Source organism: Trichoderma camerunense (genome assembly GCF_050948025.1).
Source record: "Trichoderma camerunense strain CBS 138272 chromosome Unknown V8C40scaffold_15, whole genome shotgun sequence".
NCBI classification, from domain to species: Eukaryota; Fungi; Ascomycota; class Sordariomycetes; order Hypocreales; family Hypocreaceae; genus Trichoderma; species Trichoderma camerunense.
The window spans coordinates 920172-941771 of NW_028145355.1; the positions used below are offsets into that span (position 1 = coordinate 920172).

General features: G+C 49.5%; 7 protein-coding genes across 7 annotated transcripts; 2 read left to right on the plus strand and 5 right to left on the minus strand.

Moving 5' to 3' along the window:
* Positions 1–81: 81 nt before the first annotated feature.
* On the minus strand, positions 82–2531 carry V8C40DRAFT_276526 (amidase signature domain-containing protein; the record flags this gene model as incomplete). Its single annotated transcript, XM_083220855.1, has 11 exons — positions 82–179; positions 231–311; positions 373–452; positions 513–680; positions 735–847; positions 899–1093; positions 1151–1250; positions 1299–1398; positions 1458–1888; positions 1948–2321; positions 2394–2531. The coding sequence occupies 11 exons, from the start codon at positions 2529–2531 to the stop codon at positions 82–84; spliced, it is 1878 nt and encodes a 625-aa protein (XP_083070666.1).
* Positions 2532–2922: 391 nt separating this feature from the next.
* V8C40DRAFT_252118 (uncharacterized protein) lies at positions 2923–4503 on the minus strand. The gene has a single exon (XM_083217317.1). The coding sequence runs from the start codon at positions 4470–4472 to the stop codon at positions 2997–2999; it is 1476 nt and encodes a 491-aa protein (XP_083070667.1). The 5' UTR covers positions 4473–4503; the 3' UTR covers positions 2923–2996.
* Positions 4504–6185: 1682 nt separating this feature from the next.
* On the plus strand, positions 6186–9087 carry V8C40DRAFT_252120 (uncharacterized protein). Its single transcript, XM_083217318.1, has 7 exons — positions 6186–6365; positions 6426–6939; positions 7033–7325; positions 7420–7810; positions 7865–7992; positions 8057–8099; positions 8167–9087. The coding sequence occupies exons 2-7, from the start codon at positions 6707–6709 to the stop codon at positions 8948–8950; spliced, it is 1872 nt and encodes a 623-aa protein (XP_083070668.1). The 5' UTR covers positions 6186–6365; positions 6426–6706; the 3' UTR covers positions 8951–9087.
* Positions 9088–9133: 46 nt separating this feature from the next.
* V8C40DRAFT_281357 (beta-glucosidase) lies at positions 9134–12095 on the minus strand (the record flags this gene model as incomplete). The annotated part of the gene is made up of 4 exons (XM_083221594.1): positions 9134–9667; positions 9724–11743; positions 11817–11942; positions 12083–12095. The coding sequence occupies 4 exons, from the start codon at positions 12093–12095 to the stop codon at positions 9262–9264; spliced, it is 2565 nt and encodes an 854-aa protein (XP_083070669.1). The 3' UTR covers positions 9134–9261.
* Positions 12096–12748: 653 nt separating this feature from the next.
* V8C40DRAFT_268524 (general substrate transporter) lies at positions 12749–14553 on the plus strand (the record flags this gene model as incomplete). Its single annotated transcript, XM_083219967.1, has 4 exons — positions 12749–12962; positions 13033–13212; positions 13275–14360; positions 14426–14553. The coding sequence occupies 4 exons, from the start codon at positions 12749–12751 to the stop codon at positions 14551–14553; spliced, it is 1608 nt and encodes a 535-aa protein (XP_083070670.1).
* A 1490-nt stretch (positions 14554–16043) lies between these two features.
* On the minus strand, positions 16044–17042 carry V8C40DRAFT_276531 (uncharacterized protein; the record flags this gene model as incomplete). Its single annotated transcript, XM_083220856.1, has 1 exon — positions 16044–17042. The coding sequence occupies one exon, from the start codon at positions 17040–17042 to the stop codon at positions 16044–16046; it is 999 nt and encodes a 332-aa protein (XP_083070671.1).
* A 1201-nt stretch (positions 17043–18243) lies between these two features.
* On the minus strand, positions 18244–21220 carry V8C40DRAFT_66990 (S53 family peptidase). Its single transcript, XM_083223279.1, has 8 exons — positions 20909–21220; positions 20667–20823; positions 20135–20492; positions 19958–20078; positions 19664–19893; positions 18757–19595; positions 18562–18686; positions 18244–18494 (listed from the first exon to the last, which is right to left on the minus strand). The coding sequence occupies exons 1-8, from the start codon at positions 21166–21168 to the stop codon at positions 18449–18451; spliced, it is 2136 nt and encodes a 711-aa protein (XP_083070672.1). The 5' UTR covers positions 21169–21220; the 3' UTR covers positions 18244–18448.
* Between the last annotated feature and the right edge of the window lie 380 nt (positions 21221–21600).

Genomic DNA, 21600 nt, shown 5'->3' on the forward strand with positions numbered 1-21600 from the left:
AGATCCAGGGCGTAGATTTTGAAATTTTTGTCATAGTCGGGAAAGTCTCCTTCGATAACCAAATGCCAGACATTACTTTTTCTAATCTTTGTACATGGATCTTCCCACCTCAACAACTGTCGGGAGATGCAAAGACTGCAAGATTTCGATGGCAGTGTCGAGCAATTTCAAGTCAGTGCCTAAATGTGTCAGCAAGTGATTTTGTCTAGAGAATACTTTCGCATCCATACCCGGTGCTCCCATCAGTGCTACTGCAAATGGCAACTTCTCTTCCCGGTCGCTGACTCTGGAACGATATGGGATTTCGGCAACTGTATATCATTAGTAAAAAGAAGAAGAAGAAGAGTTTTACTTTGCAGGTTATGATCTTACTTGGAACAGCAAGAATAGGTGACTTCATAACGGGTCCAAGAGCCAAGGCGTTGATACCATCTTGTGGCGGCCGTCGGAAGCTTGAGATCAGTTAGCCTAGATCCGGGCCTAGCAGCCGAAATAACTGAAATGTTACTTACTTGGGGACATCGTCTCTGTATCTTGGCGCTGCATCCTCAAGCGGCATTACTATAATGGCATTTATATGGTCCCCTGTCAAAATTGTTTGTTGGAACCACTGGCGGTAGATGTCAATTTTCTTGAATCCCTCATTCCTTTCATTCAGAGTTGTGTTTTTTCCCGCATGCCTAATTTTATGTCAATGATATAAATTATTGGTCATTTTGCAAAAGCAACCTTACCAAAGCCGCTCATTTGGTATCGTTGTGTAAGGTGCTCGTTTAAACATGTCCCAATAACGGGAACGAAAGTCTTCGCTGTTGTGATACACATCGTACTCTAGACTATAGGTAGCCTAACGGGACATTAGAATCAGCATAACGAAATCATGTCAACAAGTACGTACTCTATTGATGAATTCTGGTAGCAAAGGTGCATAAGACCTTGGCGGTGCGCTCTTCCAACGCTCTTCAAACGAAATTTCTTCAAACTTAATATTGAGCGTAGTAGCCATACGCTGGGCGATAAATTTTGTTGTACTCCTCTGCTCAGAGTCGATGATTTTCCAAAAGTCGGTTGGCCATATGATTGATGAAAATGACTATATATGCACACATATATCAGTTTTGGAATTCCAATCGTTTGCAGGGAAACATACCTCGGGTGCCTTCTCAAAGTTGTCAAAATTCAGCCATTCTTGAGCAAAATCCCTGCACTTTTGTAAATCTCTTGCGAGAATTCCTGGAACATCCCAAGATCTTAAATAGTTAGTCTAATGCAAGTGATCAAAGAGAATAGTTACTTACTGGACATATGGCACAATACCGTCCGTAGAGATACTTCCAATACTAGGGCGCAGACCAAAACATCCACACCAATGAGCGGGCCGAGTAATACTCCCCCAAGCTGTTGATTAATTCGTCAGATAACAATCATATTTGTCAAATCACACATTTGATACGTACTGTCAGTGCCAATAGCAATATCAATCCAATCATAGGCAGCAATGGCCGCAGCACTGCCCGAACTACTGCCACCAGTGGATTGATAGCCGTCTGCCCGAGGATTCCACGGTGCTTGATAGTCGTCGATATACTGAGTTGGCTCCTCCCAATTCCCAAAAGAGTTCATTTTCGTTTTTCCAGCGATAAATACGCCCTTATCGACCAACTCCTGGATACACTGGGCAGAAATTTCCTGAGGGGGATAAGTATCGTAGAAAGCACGGTTGCCAACAGACGTCTTGATGCCTTTTAAGTGGATGTTGTCTTTCATCAGAATGCGAAGTCCAGCAAGTGGAAGGCTCTGAAACTTGCTTTTGATGCGAGAAGGGAGGGCAAAGCTGAGGGCATGATCTTGGCCCCTAATCATAAGAGCTTCTAGTATGTCGGATGGGCTAAAGATAAATTAGCATGTAGCCATTCCACATGTGGAATTGTTGCCCAATACACTTGCTGTGGCTTCAAGGTGACCATACAGGTCCCATATGAATCATCCACCAACTTCCACACCTCTCTAAGCTCCTGATCGACCAACACATGTGGACCAGGAAGATAATTCGACGATGAGCTTTTAGTATATTGTTTCGTGCCATGCTCGTAAAGAAAGTTGATGGCCTCCTTCGTTATGTGGGGTCTCCCAAATGCATTACGTTGACGCGACTCGAGGAACACGACGTTGGCGAGAAACGCTTCGTTGAAGACATCGTCTGTCTTGTATTCATCAAGGTGCTTCCGCATCCATTCCTCCGATATGTCTGTGGAGTCCTCTGGTGGAACAGGAAATACTGTGGCCAAATTTATGCCGACCGTTTTGGGGAGCCTCGAATCCTCCAGCCAAACAACCCATTAGCATGATGGAATACATTATACTGGAGACTGTGAACATAGATGATCCTTTACCTTCTTCGAGCGTGGCGCAAAGTAGCGGACGCCAGACACCGAAAAGCAGCAGCCGTCTATGCCTGAAGCCGAATCGATTCGTATCGAGTCCGACGCGGACGAGTCGCGCCGCCGCTGCACGAGAAGGCAGTTCAGCATTTTGTTCATCTCGAGTCTTGATAGCGGAAAGATGCCGCAGTGAAATGAGTTGTGAAAGATGAGATCTTCTTCAGTACAAAGCTGCTTGATCCCTCCTTTGTCTTTCTGGTCCTACGATAAATGAGGAGGCGTAAATTGCCAGGCACTGGGTCTGTGCAGCGCATCGACACTTTTGTCAGCCAACTGTTGGCCTCTCTCTCTTTGTCTCTCCTCTACTACAAGTTGTCGGCAAACTCATCACTGGCTGCGGTCCATCGTGGCCTTGACAATACTCTACTGCATGGTGTATGCACTCAGACGAATCTTCATATACACAGCAACACGAAATACGAAACAGATGCATCAGCAGCTCGACTTGATATGCATTTTATTTATTTGTTTTTGTTTTCCACCACACTTTTCTATCGTACACTAACCAAGCTGTTGTTTATTCCCATCTCCCACTCCCAATCACCACACATCCGCTTAGGTGTGACCAACAAGGCCAGCCTGAGGCGCATTGTCAGGGTTAATGTTTGTGTTTGCGAATCCAAGAAGCGAGTTCCACGTGTTGGCAGTATCCGCATTCCTAGTTCCCAGAGCCGAAATCTTGGCCTGAGCATCAGCAGCCGCAGCCTTGGCCGCCGCGTTGGCTCCGCACACGTTGGTGAGCTGGTCGTGGATCCGGTTGGTGATGATGTTGGGGTTGAGCGCCTCTTCCTGGCCCTTGTTGACAAGGGGGTCGATGGCCTGAAAGGTAAACTCGGTGTCGGATCGTCCGTCGAGACCAGCTTCAAACTTCATGGTGGGCACGCAGAGTCCAAAGTCCAGGCCTGCAATGGTTGAAGCCACGAAGCCGTCAAAGTTGCCGGTGACGGCGTTCTTGACGGCTCCAGAGCCATTGCCGGGAGCGGTGCAAGCCAGAGTGCTGCCACTGCCGGTGCATGTTCCAGCTTGAGCTGATGCGCTACCAGAAGAGGCATTTCCAGAGGAGGCATTGCCGGATGAAGCGGGTGCACTGGAAGCCTCAGCAGTTGCTACTGAAGTCACAACAGCAGTCCTCGTAATGGTAATCATGGTAGTTGGGAGCGCGATACTGTTGCATCCCGCGTTGTTCACTGCAGTAGCCGGAGGAGCAGAAGCCTGAGCTGCTGAAGCCGAGGTAGCAACCGGTGCAGCAGCAGATGATGATCCGGCAGCCGCTGATCCTCCCGAGGCATCTGACTTGCTACCATCCAAAGCAACAGCCGTAAAGTTGGAGAAGCCATTCTGGACCATGACTTGAGCGACACTGAGACCATCAGCTGCGAACGGCTTGGTCTTGGAAGCCGCCGCATTCTTGTTCTCGAGATCCGATCCGACAACCGCAGGGTCAATCAGGGGAACTACACCGCGAAGCTGAGCAGATTTCGGCAAAGTAGGATCCGAGCAGATGGAAGGAACGCTGACGACGAATGGGTTGAAGTTTTGCTCAGCCGCAACGAGGCCACGAGCTGCTGCAACGGCAGCGTCACTTGTGCCTAGCTCTTGAATAATTGAATCCGCATGGCTGAGCTTGCCACAAGGGTTTGCAGCAGCGAGGAGGAACTGAATAGCGTTGCCGGCTAGAGTGGCAGCTTGTCCGGGCTGTCCCAAGTTTGACAGTGCCTGAATGGCGGCGATGGCTCCGTTGCCCTGCTCTTGGCCGAAACGAGCCTCGGCCGCAGCGGCGAGAAGAAGAGAAACAGCGACGGAAGTCTTCATCTTGAATTGTCTGAGATTGGAAATGGGGAAATAAACAGCAAGAGAAAGAAAAAAGAATGTAATTACACAAGAAGAAGAAGAATCAGAAAAGAAGGAAAAGTCAGAGGCAATCGACCGGCGAAAGCTTGAAACTCTGAGTTGATATAGAATGGAATGGTAAAAAGTGAAGATGGAAAAGAGTGGTGAAGAACAAGAAAACGATGTAATTAGCGACGGCATCACAGCACCTATATATCACCAAAAAAGCAATTCACTCATCATCATAGATACTCATCGTCAACAATTACATGTGTCGTACGATTTCATAGCGTTTCACTTAGACACTATTGTCTCAAAGTCCGCGCGGCAAACGGGGTCTTGTTCCTGAAACAGTGGGGAATCTTGGCCGGTTTTCGGGATTCCTCACGGAGTATAAACAAATTACCGTTTATGACAAGCCTTGTTCAGCCTTGTTTGGCTAACCGAGGGCAGCTCGGTGGCAGATGACCGAACCCGAGAAGAAGAAAAATCTCCCACTTTCCCGATATTACAAAAGTGGTCTGCTGGCTGGGCAAGGGAAGAAGAGACGAGGGGCCGACCTGAGGATGGAACTGGACCTAATCTCGATCCAAGGAATCATGTATAGTACAGCGCGTAATAAACTATTATAGACCGCATTGCCTAGTTAGGAACGGCATGTAAAAGACTCCGTGCTACTTGTGACTTTTGTTTCCATTCTCGTTGATGTTCGGATGCAACCGGTGCAACGATACCACTCTATCTAATACCAGCAGTTATGCGGGCCAATGGCATTCTACGCCCACAGAGCGGCAAGCGAGACATGCACCAGATAATTGGAAACTTATCCCATGTGGCTAGATCCGATAAGCTTTTGAAACAGTAATGCGACTGATGAGTTTATTTGGCGGGATCGCTTGGAAGAGTACGGAGTAAAATCTGTCAGAGTTGTGAAACCAAACGCTGCCCTTGTCTTATCAATCCGGAATAAAGGAGAGGCGGATTCTCCGGTGAGAGGAGGTACCTCGGTACTCTGTGCGCTTGTGCTTAGTAAGAAATCGCAAAGCGCCGAGGTTTAGCAACGCATCAAATGGGGACTAGCGGGGTGGGAAAAGGCTAAATGTCGGGCCCGCATTTTATCCGGCAGTGTGGGTTCCCCATATTACAGAGTATCTGCCCATTGTCTGTCATTTTGCGTGCGATTCAAAGTGCAGAGCTGCATCCAAATATTGCCATAAAGCATCTCGACATAGTAGTCGCTAGATCATGGGATTAATTGGGACTGATGCAATGTCATCAGCAAGAACGTCAATATGTACATCTCCAGAAATGTAAATACAGAGGATTGGCTATGACAGACTTGAGTCGTGGCTTGATCCATGATAGTAGCGTTTTAGTTATCAGTTTTCATATGCTCTTGACGCAGCATATCAAATCCACACACACTGCCTAGCATAGTTCGTTGATATCAGCTAGAATGGATGTAGATAGGTCAAATAAAAATAAAGAAACCACCTGCATGTAGTTTATGCATAATCTGGTCCATTCATGGCTGCAGAAGCCGCATACTCAAAATCTGTTTTGTTTGTGTAGGGTAGCAGCGCCGATTCCGTAGAGTTGGCGTGGTCAATATTTTGCGCTCAGTCTTGGAGAGATCCATTGCATTGTGCTCTGCTACCCCTCCATGGGAGAACAGAGCATACATGTACTCATGGACGCTCATCTCCAATGCACCAGATGAGAATCCCAGCGCATACCTAACAATAAATAAAAATTGAAATATTCTTGTGTGCATGCAGTAGAACGAGCATCTCAAGGTAACTCACTTATAGAGCAATAGTCTGTTCGGTGCATTGTAATTCCGCGCTGCTTACCCGTCCTTTCCGTCCTTACCCGTGGACCCTTACTACTCCGCATTCTGTTTTTTTTTTGGTCATTCAGCAGCATCGAATTCTCCAATTCACAGCTTTCAGTCTTCTCTCCCGCTGTCTACTTCACAAAAAGTTTCATACATTGTACATGCCCAACCTCATCAACTTCTTCAAAAATTAACTCGTATTGTTTTTGTCCTCCTCTTCACATCAACTTGCCCTCTCATTCCCCCCATCTCTCCACGTATGTTTTGCAGCAAACTACATAATCTAGCATCAGATTCATAATAACATGGGGTAATAGAAGGACGAGGCGTAAGTCTAGAATCCCCCCAATTCAGGACTAGCCACGTGTATAAGAAGGTTACATCTTCCTGCATTGTGGGGTGAACGCTAATCCGCTCCCTACAACCATCACGTTTTTGATCCAGCAAACTGATCTAAGCAATCATCCATCCATCGCTCCCCCAACCCAGCCCAGTGTTTCGGTGTTTTAAAAGTCCCGGCAGAAGATACCGGTAGGTTACCCGCTATTTTCTGGATCCCATTACTCCCTAAAGAGTATCCAAAAAGTATTCAACTACAATGGAGGCGAACAACTCCCTCCCGCGGCCAACTGCTGCTGTCTCGATGGATACAACAAATAGTAGTAAGAAGAGAAAACGCCCTAAAGACGTTCCTTCGCATACAAGGATCCTGGCCGCCTGTGACGCATGCCGCGTTAGCAAGACCCGGTGCGACTCTGCTCGCCCGACGTGCGCAAAATGCGCCGAGCGCGGCGTGGGCTGCCATTATCCTGATAAAGATCCATTCTCAATGTAAGCGGGCAATACACAGCCTGTTCTTTAGTTAAAACCCATGTCGAAATGCTGATTCTAATGGTTTTTTCTTTCTTCCTTCTTGTCTTGTAGATTCGAAACCTGGGGCAAGAAAATTTTGACGGCCGTTGAAGAGCAGGGGCGTCTCCTGTCCAGTCTCTCGGAGGGTGGTATTAGGAATGGCCTCCAGCCGCGGCCCGACCAGCTGTCTCGCGTGCTGGACGTGGAGGGAGACAACCTCGAGCTCATGTCGCGAAAGGACACTCCTTGGACGCCAATCACGGGCTCTGACATGATCCTGGGCTGGTCTGTCTTCCCGCAGGAGCGGCCGGTCAGCACGTTTCCCTCGTCAGAGTACGCTGAGAAGCCGAAGCCATCCGACCTGGGTACGTGCCAAGTTTAACTTATTGCATGCAATTCCATGTTGGATCAAAACTTTACATTGGCTAATCAAGACGATATGCGGGCAACAAAAAACAGAAGTGTCAAACCCCTCCCCAGAACGCATGTTTGAGCTGCGAGACATTTACATGAGCAAGATCCAGGGAAAGAATCCCATTGTCGACGCCGACCAACTTGATGCTCACATTGCCTACGTCCTGGAAAACGGCTTTGGTTGGTCAGCCACCTCATGTCTAGTGCTCTTGGTGTTTGCATTGGCCGCCGTCTGGGGCAATTATCCCGACGATGAGCGGCGGAATATCGAGTCAGACGAGGAGCTGGATCTCTATCCCAGGCAGCGTGTCACCATGGCGGTGCCTGATCACCGCATGAGAGAGTCTCTGATGTACATTGCGATGGCACAGAAGCGAATGTCTACGGCATACTTGGACGATTCGCTGCTCGGCGTCGTGTGCTTTTGTCTCTTTGGGTATGTGTTGTCAAAAATGTCCATGTCGATGCTTCTGCTGACGTGGGGTATAAGAATGTGGTATCAGTACAATATTGAGCCAATACCTGGGTGGAAAATGTTCCGTACAGCGTCAATGATGTGGGAAGCATACAACTTGAAGCATTCCGATGGCAAGACGCAGCGGCCGAAGCAGGAAGAGAGTATGTTGTCCATCAAGTCCACCACTGCTGCCTTGGGTAGGGAGTATTGACAAAGCTGTTTAAGGTCTTGAACAACGACTCTACTGGACGTGTCTCAAATCCGAATGGTACGTCTTTTCTTAAATGCCAATTGACATAAAGGTTGGTTTGAAGCTCACATGCTGATGTTCTTAGTGAGGTACGGCACGAACTCAATGGCCTCCCCTCGTGCACACTTCAAGAATCATCATTCCCCTATGCCCTCCCTACATTCCCAACAATCGAGAGCTTCGGCCAAAGCCCCGTCGACAGCACCCGTCACGAGCAGTCCACCACGCTGTCCTACTACTACTACCTCGCCGAGATATCTCTCCGCCGCCTGCTCAACCGCACCCGCAGCGCCGCCACCGTCCTATCACCAAACATCGACTCCCTTACCGCCTCCCAGCTCGCAGACACTTTACAGAAGCTCGAGGGCCAGTTACAGCAGTGGCTCGACTGCCTCCCTCCAGCCCTCCGCTTCCACATCCCGCCCGATTCACGCCCATCCACCGACGAGCCCGAACTCGTCAAGCTCATGCGCGAGCGGTACGCCGAGGTCCGCGAGCTTCTCTGCCGTGCCTACCTGTACATGTGTCTCCACGGTGGCATGCGTCTAACACGCTCTCAAGTCGAAACCTTTGGTGCTCACGCCTCGCTGGGGTTGAGGCTGAGCATCTATCGGATCCAGACGGAAAACGCCTTCTTCCGGCACCCCGGATCGTGGGGAGCCTGCCGCGTGCGCTTCAACCACGCGCTGTGCCTGATTGCGGCATTTCGGGGCAAGCAGGCTGGGGTGGAGTCTGCGGCGCATGTTGTCGTGCCACCGCTGTGGCGAGAATGCGTGGGCATGGTTCAGGAGAGGCTGGAGACATGGGGGGATCAGGGAGGGGGGATTAGGGAGATGGCTGTGTTGTTGGATTGGCTGCTGAAGCAGTAAGCTACACGTGGTAGTTTCTAGTATATTCAATATTTTACAGTATATTATGACTTACTCTTTGCTTACACACTCACTGCCCATACGTTTTCGAGAAGTGTCAGCTGAGGAGGAGCAAGACCCATATAATGAATTTTTACGAGAGCACTCTGAGTCAGAATCGCCAGGTTCATGAGTTTGAAGAAATAACAATGCAATGTAGCCTTCCATAGTATCTATCTAGGTATATTCTATCCAGCCAATCATTAGATAATCCATTGGCAAGTTTTCCAATCTATTACGAGAGTGCGTGTTCTTTCTAATGCCACGCACATCTACAACCCCAGCCAGTATCGAGTCTCGGGAACAACAAGCTTTCCCCTACCGAGAATCTCCTGACTCGACACTCCCACCAAAACCTCATACGTCCCCTCCTCGCTCTTAAACTTATTCTCAATCTCATCCCAGAAACTGGTGGCGTACTTGTCAATGGGAATGTGCACCTCCTTCTCTTCGCCCGCCTCCAGGTACACCTTTTCAAATCCTTGCAGCTCCTTTGTCGGGCGTTGCGTCGGGGAGTTGGGGGCGGAAATGTACAGCTGCAGGACTTGGGCGCCGGCGACCTTGCTGGTGTTTTTGATCCTGACTATTGCCACGCTGGGCTGGTTCGGCCGGAATGTCTCGGGGACTGTCTTGACGACGGGATCTGAAAGGGCAAATGTGGCATAAGAGAGTCCGTGTCTGCAAGAGAGGTGGATTAGCGATGAACAAGTAAACAACAAAGATCCTTAACTTACCCAAACGGAAACAAGACCTCCCTCTCCGTCTTCTCGTAAAACTTGTAGCCCACATACACATCCTCTCCGTACAAAACACGGCCACCAACACTCGCATAGTTGAGGTAAGCAGGGTTGTGCTTGACATCAACAGGCCACGACAGAGACAACTTTCCAGAAGGATTAACATCACCAAAGAGCACATCGGCAATACCGTGGCCCGTCTCGTTGCCGCCGTACCACGCCTGCACAATGGCCTTTGCCTTGTGCGCCCATTTCATCGTAACCGGCGTCCCCGACTGGTTGACGACAACCGCGTTTGGCGCAGCATCGAGAACCTGCGAGATCATCGTGTCCACGCCGGGAGGCAGATCCATATGCGGACGGTCAAAGCCCTCAGACTCCCACTCGCCACTCAACCCCGTGCAGATGATGGTGTAGTCAGCGTCCGCTGCAGCTCGAACAGCACGAGCAATCATCTCACGAGGCTCAATCTTCACACAGGCACCGAGATGGACGGCACCGCCGCCAAAGTTGACCATGCCAACGGTTTCCATCTTGGTCGTGTTGGCGGACCCAAACTCGAGCCGCAGCTTGTACGTGCTACCAGCCACCATCTCCTTGGTGCCAATCTTTTCCGTGGTTCCCTTGCCGAAAAAGGCGGTACCACGAGTCTGGTGAGTGGTGTTGTCGATGAGCAGCTCGTCGTCAATGTAGAGGTTTGCAGTGCCGAAGACGCTGAGGCCAAACTCCCAAGTGCCCGTTTCGGTGGGAACAAAGTCTCCCAGCAAGGTTCCCCAGAACATGGCCTTGTTCAAGCTAGGTACGCCGTTGTAGTCCATGAGCTGGAAGGATGTTGACGCAACGTTTTCGCTGCCGAGGAGCTTTCTGTCGGTGACGGTGATGGGGTCGTTGTAGAAGTGGATGACGGCCCTGGACAGCATTGAAGAGATGACTGGGAGCATCTGATGTGCGTATGCACCCACTTCGTGAGTGATGGAGGCACCTGGCAGGGCTTCGGAGACGGCATCGTAGAGGGAGATGGTATAGTAAGGCAGTAATGAGGCGCTGCCACCTCCAGAGATAGCTGGTAATCGCACGTGGGAGCCAATGAGGGCTACCTTGGCGTTGGTTTTAGGGAGGGGCAAAAAGGAGTCTTCGTTCTTGAGGAGGACGATGCTGCTGCTACTAATCTGGCGATTCAGGGCGCGGTCCTCTGGGAAATCACGCCCTCTCTCTACCTCTGAGACCTTGAGCTGTCCGGCCTTTTGGGCAAACTTGAGGACCCTGCGGGCACGCTCGTCGATGGTGGATTGCTTAAGCAGGCGGGCTTGCAACGCAGACTCGATGTATTTGCCTCGATATCTTGAGACGCCGGGCATCTCGAGGTCAAGACCAGCCTTGATGGCGTCGATGGTGGTGTACGTTCCGTACCAGTCACTCACAATGAGGGGATCCCAATCCCACTCCTCTCGCAGCAGATCCTCCAGCATCTCTGCGCTGTCGGCAACATGCTTGCCATTCACCTTGTTGTAGGAAGTCATCAAGGCACCAGGCTTTGCATCTCGAGCTACGATTTGAAAGGGCCGCAGATATACCTCTCTCAAAGCCCGTTGAGTGATGAGGCAGTCTACTGCTCGCCTCTCGTGCTCCTGGTCGTTGCCTACGAAATGCTTCACGGCAGAGATGACTCCAGTGCTCTCACAGCCGAGAATCATCGAGGCAGCGAGGATGCCAGACAGGTGAGGATCTTCTGAGAAGGACTCGAAGCCACGGCCGCCCAGGGGGGATCTGGGCGTGTTGATGGTAGGACCCAACCAGCAGTGAGCTCCCTTGGCGATGCACTCATCACCAAGCAGCTTTCCTGCCCTCCTGAGCAGCTGCTTGTCCCATGTGGAGGCCAACGCCGTTCCACAGGGCAGACAGGCAGCGGGCACGCCGGCGAAGAACTTTGTGCCGCGGATGCCATTGGGCCCGTCAGTCAGGCGAACTGACGGCACGTTGTGCTCCGGAATGGGAAAAGTATGCCAGAAATCAATGCCTATATTTCCCCCCTCACATGGTATTGATTTAGTGAAATGATATGATGTGTATACTCATTGGGGTTAGCTTACCGGACAAGAGAGCAATCTTTTGGTTTTGGGACAGCTGGGCCAGGACGGTCTCGACGTCGAAGCCCAATTTTGTCGTCTGCTGCCACTCGCCCATCTTGGGTTTGATTTGATTTGATTTTTCTTCTTCTTTTGATATGGCCAAGGAATGTGATGTACTTTGCCTTTGGGGAGGGGAGGAAATAAAGGCAAGGTACGTAAATCTGAGTACAAGGGCAAAAAGGAATGGGGGGTGGGAGAAAAATGTTATAAAATTTTTAGTTATATACTCTTAGCAACCATGTGCGGTTATATGTAGCCAGGGGGTTTTCAAACGGCAAAAAAGAGCCGCAGGACCGCCCGTCATCTGATTGCTGAAGTCCCGTTTAATTGAGTGGGCTGGAAACAGTTTTTTGATCTCGGAGGTTCCCCATGGAGTGTGGAGTCCAAACTCCAGACTCACGACCAGGATCATCAACCAGATGAGGCTAAACGCAACGCCGACAGGATGATTTCTGGGCTTAATGCAGACTTACTCGGAGCTGATGTGGGGTTACGAGCTTAAACCGCCGTTGCCATCACGAGTTGTCTTCGGGGAGCCTCCCCGAACATTTCCCAAACTAGAGCCTCCCCCAAACAACCCCAGACTTTTCACCTCCACGATTTTTTGAGGGGAAAAGCCAGACTAACGGAATCCCAGGCCCTTGGCGACATCCCACAGCGCTAGCCGGCCTTGGCAACGGGCATGACTGGTGGATTCTCCGTAATAGTCTGGTGTTTTTGGCTGAAAAAATCGCTATTGCGCTTACTTGTGGCTCCTTTTGTCCAGACCCGAGAATCGAGATGTTGCAGAAATAAAAAGGAAGGCATCGTCGCCCTCAAAACACCTTTTGCAACCCCATCATCTCCATTCCAGCATCACCTTCCTCTTTCTGTCGGGTTGACTTTTGCACATCATGAGTTTCCTCAAGCCCACCACCAAGGAGACTGGGGCGTCTGAGCCCATTGTCACCATCATCGCCAATGAGGACAAGGTGCCGTGGTACAAGAAGCCGAACCTGAGATATCTTTACTGCATTCTCTTCCCGGCATGTATGGGCATCGAGTTGACGTCTGGGTTCGATTCCCAGATGATTAACGCTCTTCAGATTGTCCCGTCATGGGTTGACTGTAGGTCATCCTCCAGGCCCCTTATTCGGTAATATCAATCATGTGCAGTTTTGACTTACATGCACTCTAGACTTTGATAATCCTCAGGGATCTCTCAAGGGCATCATCGCGGCAGCATACTCTCTCGGAGCCATTCTGTCGCTGCCCTTTATCCCCATCGTCAACGACAAGTTTGGCAGACGCTGGTCCATCGTGGGCGGTTCCGTCATCATGATTATCGGTGCATTGATCCAGGGTTTCTCTCAACACGGTTAGTTTTCTCTTCCCAGACATATCTGTGAATATTGCATCTAACAACCTGAATTCATACAGTCGCCATGTACATTGTTGCCCGTATCATCCTCGGCTTCGGAATCCCGACCTGCATCGTCTCTGGCTCGTCTCTCATCGGAGAGCTTGGCTACCCCAAGGAGCGTGCCGTCCTCACATCCCTCTTCAACGTCGCCTACTTCATCGGCCAGATTGTTGCCGCCGCCATCACCTTTGGCACAAATAGCATCCCCAACAACTGGGGCTGGCGAATCCCCTCGCTGCTGCAGATGGTGCCGTCCGTCATGCAGATTGTCTTTGTCTTCATGCTGCCCGAAAGCCCCCGATGGCTCGTCACAAAGGGCCGCAGCGCCGAGGCCAACGAGATTCTCATCAAGTACCACGCTGAAGGAGATGCAGACTCGGAGTTTGTTCGCGCTGAAATGGCTCAGATCCAGACCACTATTGAGATTGAGACTGAGAACAACAAGAAGAACTGGCTCTCCATCTTTGCCACTCCGGGCATGCGACGACGAACTTTGATCTCCTCATTCCTCGGCTTGTTCACCCAATGGTCTGGCAACACTCTCATCTCGTACTACCTGGGTGATCTCCTCGCCATGATTGGACAAACCGAGTCCGTCTTTAAGCAAAAGATTAACGTTGCCATTGCCTGTTGGTCTCTCTTCGCCGGTGTCACTGTGTCTCTGCTCGTCAACCGCTTCAAGCGTCGCACAATGTACCTCATCTGCACATGCAGTCTCCTCGTTGTCTACATCTGCTGGACCGTGACAATGCAGCAGAGCATCGCTGGAAACTTGGCCAATCACCCCAACAAGGCTGCCGGTGCCGCCACCATCTTCTTCATCTTTGCCTACCAGCCCTGCTACAACATTGGATACAACGCCCTCACCTACACCTACCTCGTTGAGCTGTGGCCATATGTCGACCGATCTCGCGGTATTTCCGTCTTCCAGCTGTTTGGACGTCTGTCTGGTTTCTTCGCCACGTTTGTGAACCCAATTGGCTTGCAGAACATTAGCTGGAGATGGCTGATTGTCTACTGCTGCTGGCTGGCGTTTGAGATTGTCTTTGTCTATTTCTTGTTCCCCGAGACGGCTGGCCGAACCTTGGAAGAACTCGCCTTTTGTAAGTTTTCCTCATGCTATGATATATTGCATTTGACCCAGTTTACTGACATTTCTTTTTCGCAGTGTTTGAGGACAAGGAACTGGCTGACCAAGCCGTCATGGCCGTCGAGAAAGTCGTCCACCACGACATCGACAACAAGGCTGTCGAGATTGGCGAGGTGCAGCACGAGGAGAAGAGTAGCAAAGTTTAGGTGTTTGAGAGATGAATTATGTATGCGAATACCGGAGTTGTAATTGCGCAGCGGAAGCGATACCATGCCTTTTTATGTAATACAATTTATGAGAAGAATTTAATGAATCAAGACTATTTGTGGTCTGTTAAGATGTGCACTTGAACGCGTCGCGTTTTAAACTTGGTTCTGAAATTTCTGCTATCCGGTGGAATCTTAGCATGAGAGATTATCAAGTACTGGATATAGCATGACCAAATTCACGATAACCAATATTGTGTGCTGCCATGATGCGAAAAACCAATATCCCAACACATCGAACCAACAACTCGCGATACAGACTCACAAGAACGGCGCACGAATCGCTTGCAAAATAGAGACTGGCGTTTGGTAGCCCGAGACTAATTACCCCAAAATGTCGGTGGATACCATATTTGGAGAGGCTGCAAGGGGCTGCAGCGATGTTATTGGGTGGTGCGAGTACGGCATCAGCCGTTGGAGAAATGCGTGAAACTTTACTGAGAAGGGTTTATAGGGTGGCGATCTTCTAATAGGGCGTTTGGTAAAATGTGGAATATTGTATCCTATACTAAGATAGGCACTGAATTTTAGTCTATGAGTCAATGTAAGATGGAATTTACAACATCCGTTACATAGGTCTGGTTGTCTGGGATTTTCCTTGGGGGGCTGTGAAACGCGGAGAGTTCTGACCAGAAGTCCTCGCTATCTGGAATTTCTACTGAGGCACGCATGATGACAGATAGTTCTGATCAAGGGTCTTGACTATCCGGGATTTCGGCAAACATGGACGGACTGCTCACAAGCTCGAGTAGCATGTTAATGCTGTAGATAAAACCAGCCATAGTAGAAAGACCTACAGGGGTTTCTGCTAGATGGTACCAACGGGCACCGTGTCATGGGTTTAAACCTAGGGATTCTGGTGAGCGGCTATTCAACACCCCAAGTTTGCTATCCAACGCCCTTTGTATTTAATCCTGAGCTTTGTCTTTAATCCTGAGCTTTGTCTCTAATCCTGAGCTTCAGGCCGTTGATAATGCCAGATACTAAAGCAGTAAGCCGTAGTAGTATATACTAGAGGAACATATAGATGGTAGTAGGCAGTAGAGGAATATAAATATAGGTAGTAGCAGATAGTAGAGAAATATCTGTACAGTAGCAGGCACTAGAAGGACATATATAAAGTAGCAGATACTAGAGAAACGAGATTTACTACTCATTTAGGAAGGCAGAGACCTATAATATTTGGTAAATGGGGTTTTTGTATTTTGTTCTAACATCGAATTTCACGCAGTCGCTGGGGTGCCGATTGGGGAGATTAAACTTTGAGCCAAAACACCACAAACTGCCTAGATTTGCATCATCTACAACTTCAAACTCGCAACTGTCATTTATTCTAACTATGCTACATTTCTCTTCTCTACAATTTTAGTATACAGTAAACGAACTCGGCGTCCTGCCGCATCAAACTATACGACGTGGCGTTCCCTCCTCTACGGTCCCTGCTCCGGTACGGGATTCGCGGTGCCCAGAACACGGACAACCATGCTCATCACAGGAGTGCTAACACCGTCATCCATGCTAGTGAGCCGAAATTGAACAGCCTTCATGTTGTGTCTGCGCATTGTATAGTACAGCACGTAAAACACCCGCGGCAGCCGCTCGGGATTGATTGCTTCAATGGCTGAGCCGAGGGCATATCCAGGCATCGCGGTGATTGTAAACTCGACCGCAACATGCAGGGGGCCCGTAACTGTCACCACATGCACTCTGTTATACATCCAAAGCTTCTCTAGCTCTAGTTTGTTAAAGATGTGCCATGTATGTGTATGGGCGATACGAAAGATGTTGCCAACAAATTTTGGATCTCCCTTTTCGACCACTTCAAACTTTTCAACCATCATACTGGCCATATTACGAACCTGTGAAGCGCTCGTAAACGATAGGTCTTTTCGGAACGTGGGTATGGGCCGGTCACAAGTGCCCCCCCAATACTGTGCAGGCGGGAAAGTAATCTTCTTCGCATCCATTGTTGGATCAGTCAAGTTGCTTTCATGGCCGGCATCGATGGTTAGTGGCATTGTGTTTCGCCGTCCTCGTCGAAGTTGTCTTCGCCGATCCCCTGACAGGCGGAGGCAGTCGAGTTCGTAGGACTGGAAAGCGGGGAGGACTGCACAAGCACAGTTATGGCCCTCGGGATTCATCGTCGCGACAAGGTCTTGGCAGGCTCTATCACTGTAGAGTTTCCATTCGCAGTATGGCCAATCCGGGTTGTCGGGTTCTTCGCCAGAGCGGACGACCAGGCTCGTGCCATAACCAGCGGCGAAGGAACAGAAGCTGTACCCAACATGGCTCGCGTACAGCAATTGGGTCACTGCTCCGTTTGGTTCGTCTTCGCAAGAGGTGCCATGGAAGACTTGGAGCATTGAAGCTGCCGATGGCACTACGAAGAAGGCGAGGCGGGCGATGTTGAAGAGAGTAGATGAGCGCATTGTGAAATCTTTTGAGAGCGTTGTGTGAAAGAGGATATAGTCACTCGAATCTCAACACTTGTATGATGGATGCAATGGATGGGAATTTGGGAGGGTAGATTTATAGGGACAGCCTGAAGGGGCAGAAAGACGTCTATATAGGAGGTGACCGGGAAAATCCGCAAAGTTTGAAGGGAAAAGGCTTTAAATACCCAATTAATCCTCATAGCAAAATTAAAAGTTAATCTGTAGGAGGCGAAGAATAGGATGATATCCATCGTTTACGGAACTTTCTGAATGCCAGAACTATCTGAATGCCTAAAGATAAAGTTTGCAGGCGCAACGGCCAACCAAATGTAGGTACCTACCAAGCGGAAGACAGAAAGACCGAGACCGAGAAGATTTTAAACACCCACGATCTGCTACTATAACTGTATTTCCTCTAGTCTTTACTACTATATCTATATTTTTCTGGTAGCTGCTACTGTATCTGTATTTCTCTAGTAACTGTTATCGTAATTATATAGCAAAAGATGTACTCATCCATTTTGTTGTCTCGCTTTTTCTGTCTTCCGCATTGCCTACCCACCTAGTGAATTATCGTGCTTGGAATTATAGTTCAACCAGGTACATATGTACCGCTTTTGCAAGACTCACAGCAAGAAATAACCAAATATCTGTCCATGTCCCCCGAATGCTAACTCCATTTCGCGTGGCGGCCAGATGTTTCAGCCTGTCGGTGAAGTCATAGACGCATGTGTAGACCGTGTCTCTTGTGTCCGAGACCATGCCAACTCCCGTTGGATCCGGGACATGTAGATTGAAATATCCCATGTCCTGGGTACGCGGTGTCTGTTCTCTCGGGGCGGGCGCAGTTGATGGTGCTGGTGTTCTCCGCATGTCCTGCAACGTATGGGCCCACAACAGGGCGATGCTTCTCCCTTGAAGGTTCTCCAGCCGGGCCCAAGTACCTAGCAGATGAAACACATCTTTCTTTATAAGAAACAAAGGCGATCTGATGAACTACAGCGACTAGCGTGGCTCTAAGAAACCGCACCGGGATATTTGCTACCGACTAGCCCGGACTGTTACCTACTAGGTACTTCATCCCCAGTTACGGAGACAGACTTGACTGCGCTGTCAGACTACATGTACAGTTACAAGTTCTCGTAGGAACACATAGGGATACGTTTTTTCTGATGAAAATTTTACTTCTTGATGAGGTATAAGAGGTAGCTACCTAATCCAGTATTACTACTAGGTATATCTCTGATGCATTTGCCCTGCACTCGCCACGCGGCACTACCTGGCCCGATTATCCGTACTTGTGCACAGAACCTCATATTGAACAGATATTGCCCCCTCCATGTGAATGCAATCCCACTTTGTGTGCGGACAGACGCCCATTCTTCATTGGCATCTCTTGCTTACAGAGCGACCAGAACCGACTCCAGGGCGGTGTAGTTTGGCGATCTATGGTTCCAGGTTAGTTGATGCCGAATGAAACGATGGAAATAAACGAGAGAGGAGAGAAACATACCCAAGTCCTGTTACCGGATCCCATCCAGCAGCAGCTGGGAATCCCCAAAGAGTTGTCTCATCAGGAGAGCTGCAGCCGTTGTTGTTTCCCTCTGTGATATCGGTGAATACCTCTGGGTGTTGATACTGAACGCAAGAGTGTTAGCTGCTATGCTATTCCACAAATATTACGCCACCGAATCTTAGCATTACTTACTAGAGCTGGATTGATAAATCCAAGAGTGCTCTTGCCAGCAGCAATGCGCTTCTCGTTGATCAGAGTCAAGATAGATCCCCAAACGGGCGTCGACAGCGAAGTTCCGCCAATGGTACCAAACTGTCCGTCGTAAACAATGAGCTGGTTCTCTCCCACGGCCGCAACATCAGGGAATCCACGGCCGCCGCGGTTGTAGACCTGGTTGACGTCTGTGACGTTGTCAAAGTTGCCGTCCACGATGGTCTGGTTGTAAGACTCGAACGGCAGCGAGTCTCCCACTGTATCAAAGTAGCCGTTGACTGCGTCGGTCTGGTAGTCGGCGACGCTGAAGATGTTGCTGAAGCCTCCGCCGCTGGGGAACTGGGTAGTGGCCACCTCCTCGAGGATTTCCCACTCGACTGGAGGAGCGCTGGGGTCTGACCTCCTCAGCTCAGTGCCGCCGACTGCGAGGATGTATGGGCATGTCTGGGGGAATCCAGGAGCAAAGATGATTCCGACGGTGGGTTCTGCATTCGGGCCAATGCAGCCCAGGTGAGTACCGACACCGTAGTCACCAGATGAAAAGACAACGGTAACACCCTGAAGACCCAGCTTCAGGTACTCGTCGCACTGGCGGTACTGGTAGTTGTTGGGGAGAAGATCCTCGATGCCGTTGTAAGAAACTGAGATGACGTTGGTAGGCTTAAACACGCCGCACTGCTTCTGTCCTTGGTATCCAATAGGCGCGTCAAAGTTGGGGTTGGGGTAAACAGGGTCAGCGCATGAAGGGTCGGTGCAATCTCCAGTCTCGCCGTCATCGGTGAAGCTGCAGTAGCTGCCATCAATAGCATCGAGGAAAGCTAAAACGGATTAATAACAGAAGATTAAAAAAATAATATGTCTGGAAGTGATGGAGGGTCTGTCTTACTGTTGAAGAATCCCTCGGTTCCCACAATCTCGTAGTACTCGTCGTTTGTTTGGAACAAGACCGTCGTCTGAGGCCAGATGAGGGGAATGGCTGACTGGAAATCCAAAGTAGACTCCTCTCCGAGACCACCAAATTGGGAGCCAATAGTGGCCACGAGGTCCTCGTAAGATCCGATGGCGCCGTCGACCAAACGGTTCTCGGGATACGTCCCGGCGGGGATATTGAGATAGCTGTTGCGGCATTAGAGATGGATGAGCCTTTTCCATAGCCAGTTAATTAGGAGAGACTTCTTACGGGTAAACGGCCGCCAAGAACGCGTCAAGATCAGCTGTGCTATAATGATCGTTCAAGTCTTCAAAGATTCCGAGCTCATTGCCGGCGGCGGATGTCGTGCCATTGACAATACCATATTGAACTGCGTAGAATGTTAGTCCACGCAAGTATGGTTGGTGAAAGCTTAAAGTGACATACCTCTGAGGCAATCGGCTGTAATGAAGCTGCTGCAAGAGGTGGAATTGACCCCTGGGACATCGTTCACGGCATTCATGTAGGCGACATTGTTGGTGAAGTGAGGGCCCTCGCGAAGACCGGGAACATTTGTTACCGCACGCTTGTCTACGCTGCGCTTCTTGGCATCGCGCTTCATGACATTGTTTGCGCGCAACCTGATTCCGGGAGTCGCATAGTCAACATGCTCCTGGATGTGGGCTGGAAGATGGTACTGTTCACAAGCAATATCCCGGTGTGAGCCGGTGCTGTCCTCCCAGTAGTAAAAGTCGGTCACCAGGAGATCTTCGGCCTCTTCAGCAGGCGAATCAAACTGAATCCACTATGGAACATCCATTGTTAGAGTGTGATATTCAAGGGAAAAGAAAGAGGGGTGATGAAGGTGACGCAGGTGTGTGTCTCATGAGTGGATGGTTATGCACACCAGTTTTTGGTGTGTGTGCATGCACTAGGTAATGTAGTATTCAAGTCATATCTCAACATAATTACAACTTACCTGCTTGTTAGCCGATTGGCTGATGCGCTTGCGATCAATGCCGGCAGAGACAAGCCAGTCAATCACGGCATCCACGCTAGACTGTGCCGGAGCAAAGAAGTCGGTGACTTCCTCGACCGTCATGTGTTTACCATAGTTGGCAGATCTCGGGTTAGAGCTATATAGATGAAGATGGAATCAAATGTTAGTCTTTCCCTTTCTAGTCTCTCTTGTGAGATTGATAATAGATTGATAACACTGACATATCCATAAGCCTGGCATGTCCCGCATCAATGTTTCGCTGCTTTAAGCCAATGCGCATGGGCAAAACAGTCTTTCGGGACAATCTCTCCCGTTTCGTCCAGTGGTTGGCCGTGCGGGGCGGGTGGCGTTCATGAAGCCTGTGGGTAGATGGAACATCACGCTTGGCTGGGACCTTGGCATTGTCGCGCAAGAGAGGACTTGCTACGACTTGAACGGCTAGTTGAAGGCCAAAGGCCGCGACCAGCGACTTGAACAACATGTTTGCTCGTCAATTGAGTCGATGGCAAACTGGTTATGGGGAGGATGAGGAGATACTACAACTACAGTAGAGTTACAAAATTGAAGACTCAACAAACTCTTATATATACAACAAAGTTGCTCCGATTCCATCCACAAGCATCGTACAGAGTACATGCAGCTTGAAGTGATGCCTACAAGGTTGTGCTGGATGAGGAAGGTATGTAGATAAGGCGTCAAGTGATGTCAAGAATGGAGTAACGGCAATGTAACCCTGCAGAACACACACGAGCAGCACGCTGCAGCCGGAAATACGAATCACTTCGGATATCGATATCCATATCCGTCTTTAATGGTTAGATAGCGTTATTAAATGAGTGCATATTCAGAATGTACGTATTGGATTAAGTCTCCGTGTAGTTAGGAAATAATGATGGTTATGTCTACCCATGCA

Coding starts and splice junctions, on each gene's coding strand:
- V8C40DRAFT_252118 (XM_083217317.1), bottom strand. CDS start 4,472: ATGCCGTCGCTAATTACATCGTTTTCTTGTTCTTCACCACTCTTTTCC.
- V8C40DRAFT_252120 (XM_083217318.1), top strand. CDS start 6,707: ATGGAGGCGAACAACTCCCTCCCGCGGCCAACTGCTGCTGTCTCGATG. Junction 6,940..7,032: donor GATAAAGATCCATTCTCAAT/GTAAGCGGGCAA, acceptor CTTGTCTTGTAG/ATTCGAAACCTGGGGCAAGA. Junction 7,326..7,419: donor GCCGAAGCCATCCGACCTGG/GTACGTGCCAAG, acceptor AACAAAAAACAG/AAGTGTCAAACCCCTCCCCA.
- V8C40DRAFT_66990 (XM_083223279.1), bottom strand. CDS start 21,168: ATGTTGTTCAAGTCGCTGGTCGCGGCCTTTGGCCTTCAACTAGCCGTT. Junction 20,824..20,908: donor CATGCCAGGCTTATGGATAT/GTCAGTGTTATC, acceptor TCATCTATATAG/CTCTAACCCGAGATCTGCCA. Junction 19,894..19,957: donor TTCTTGGCGGCCGTTTACCC/GTAAGAAGTCTC, acceptor ATGCCGCAACAG/CTATCTCAATATCCCCGCCG.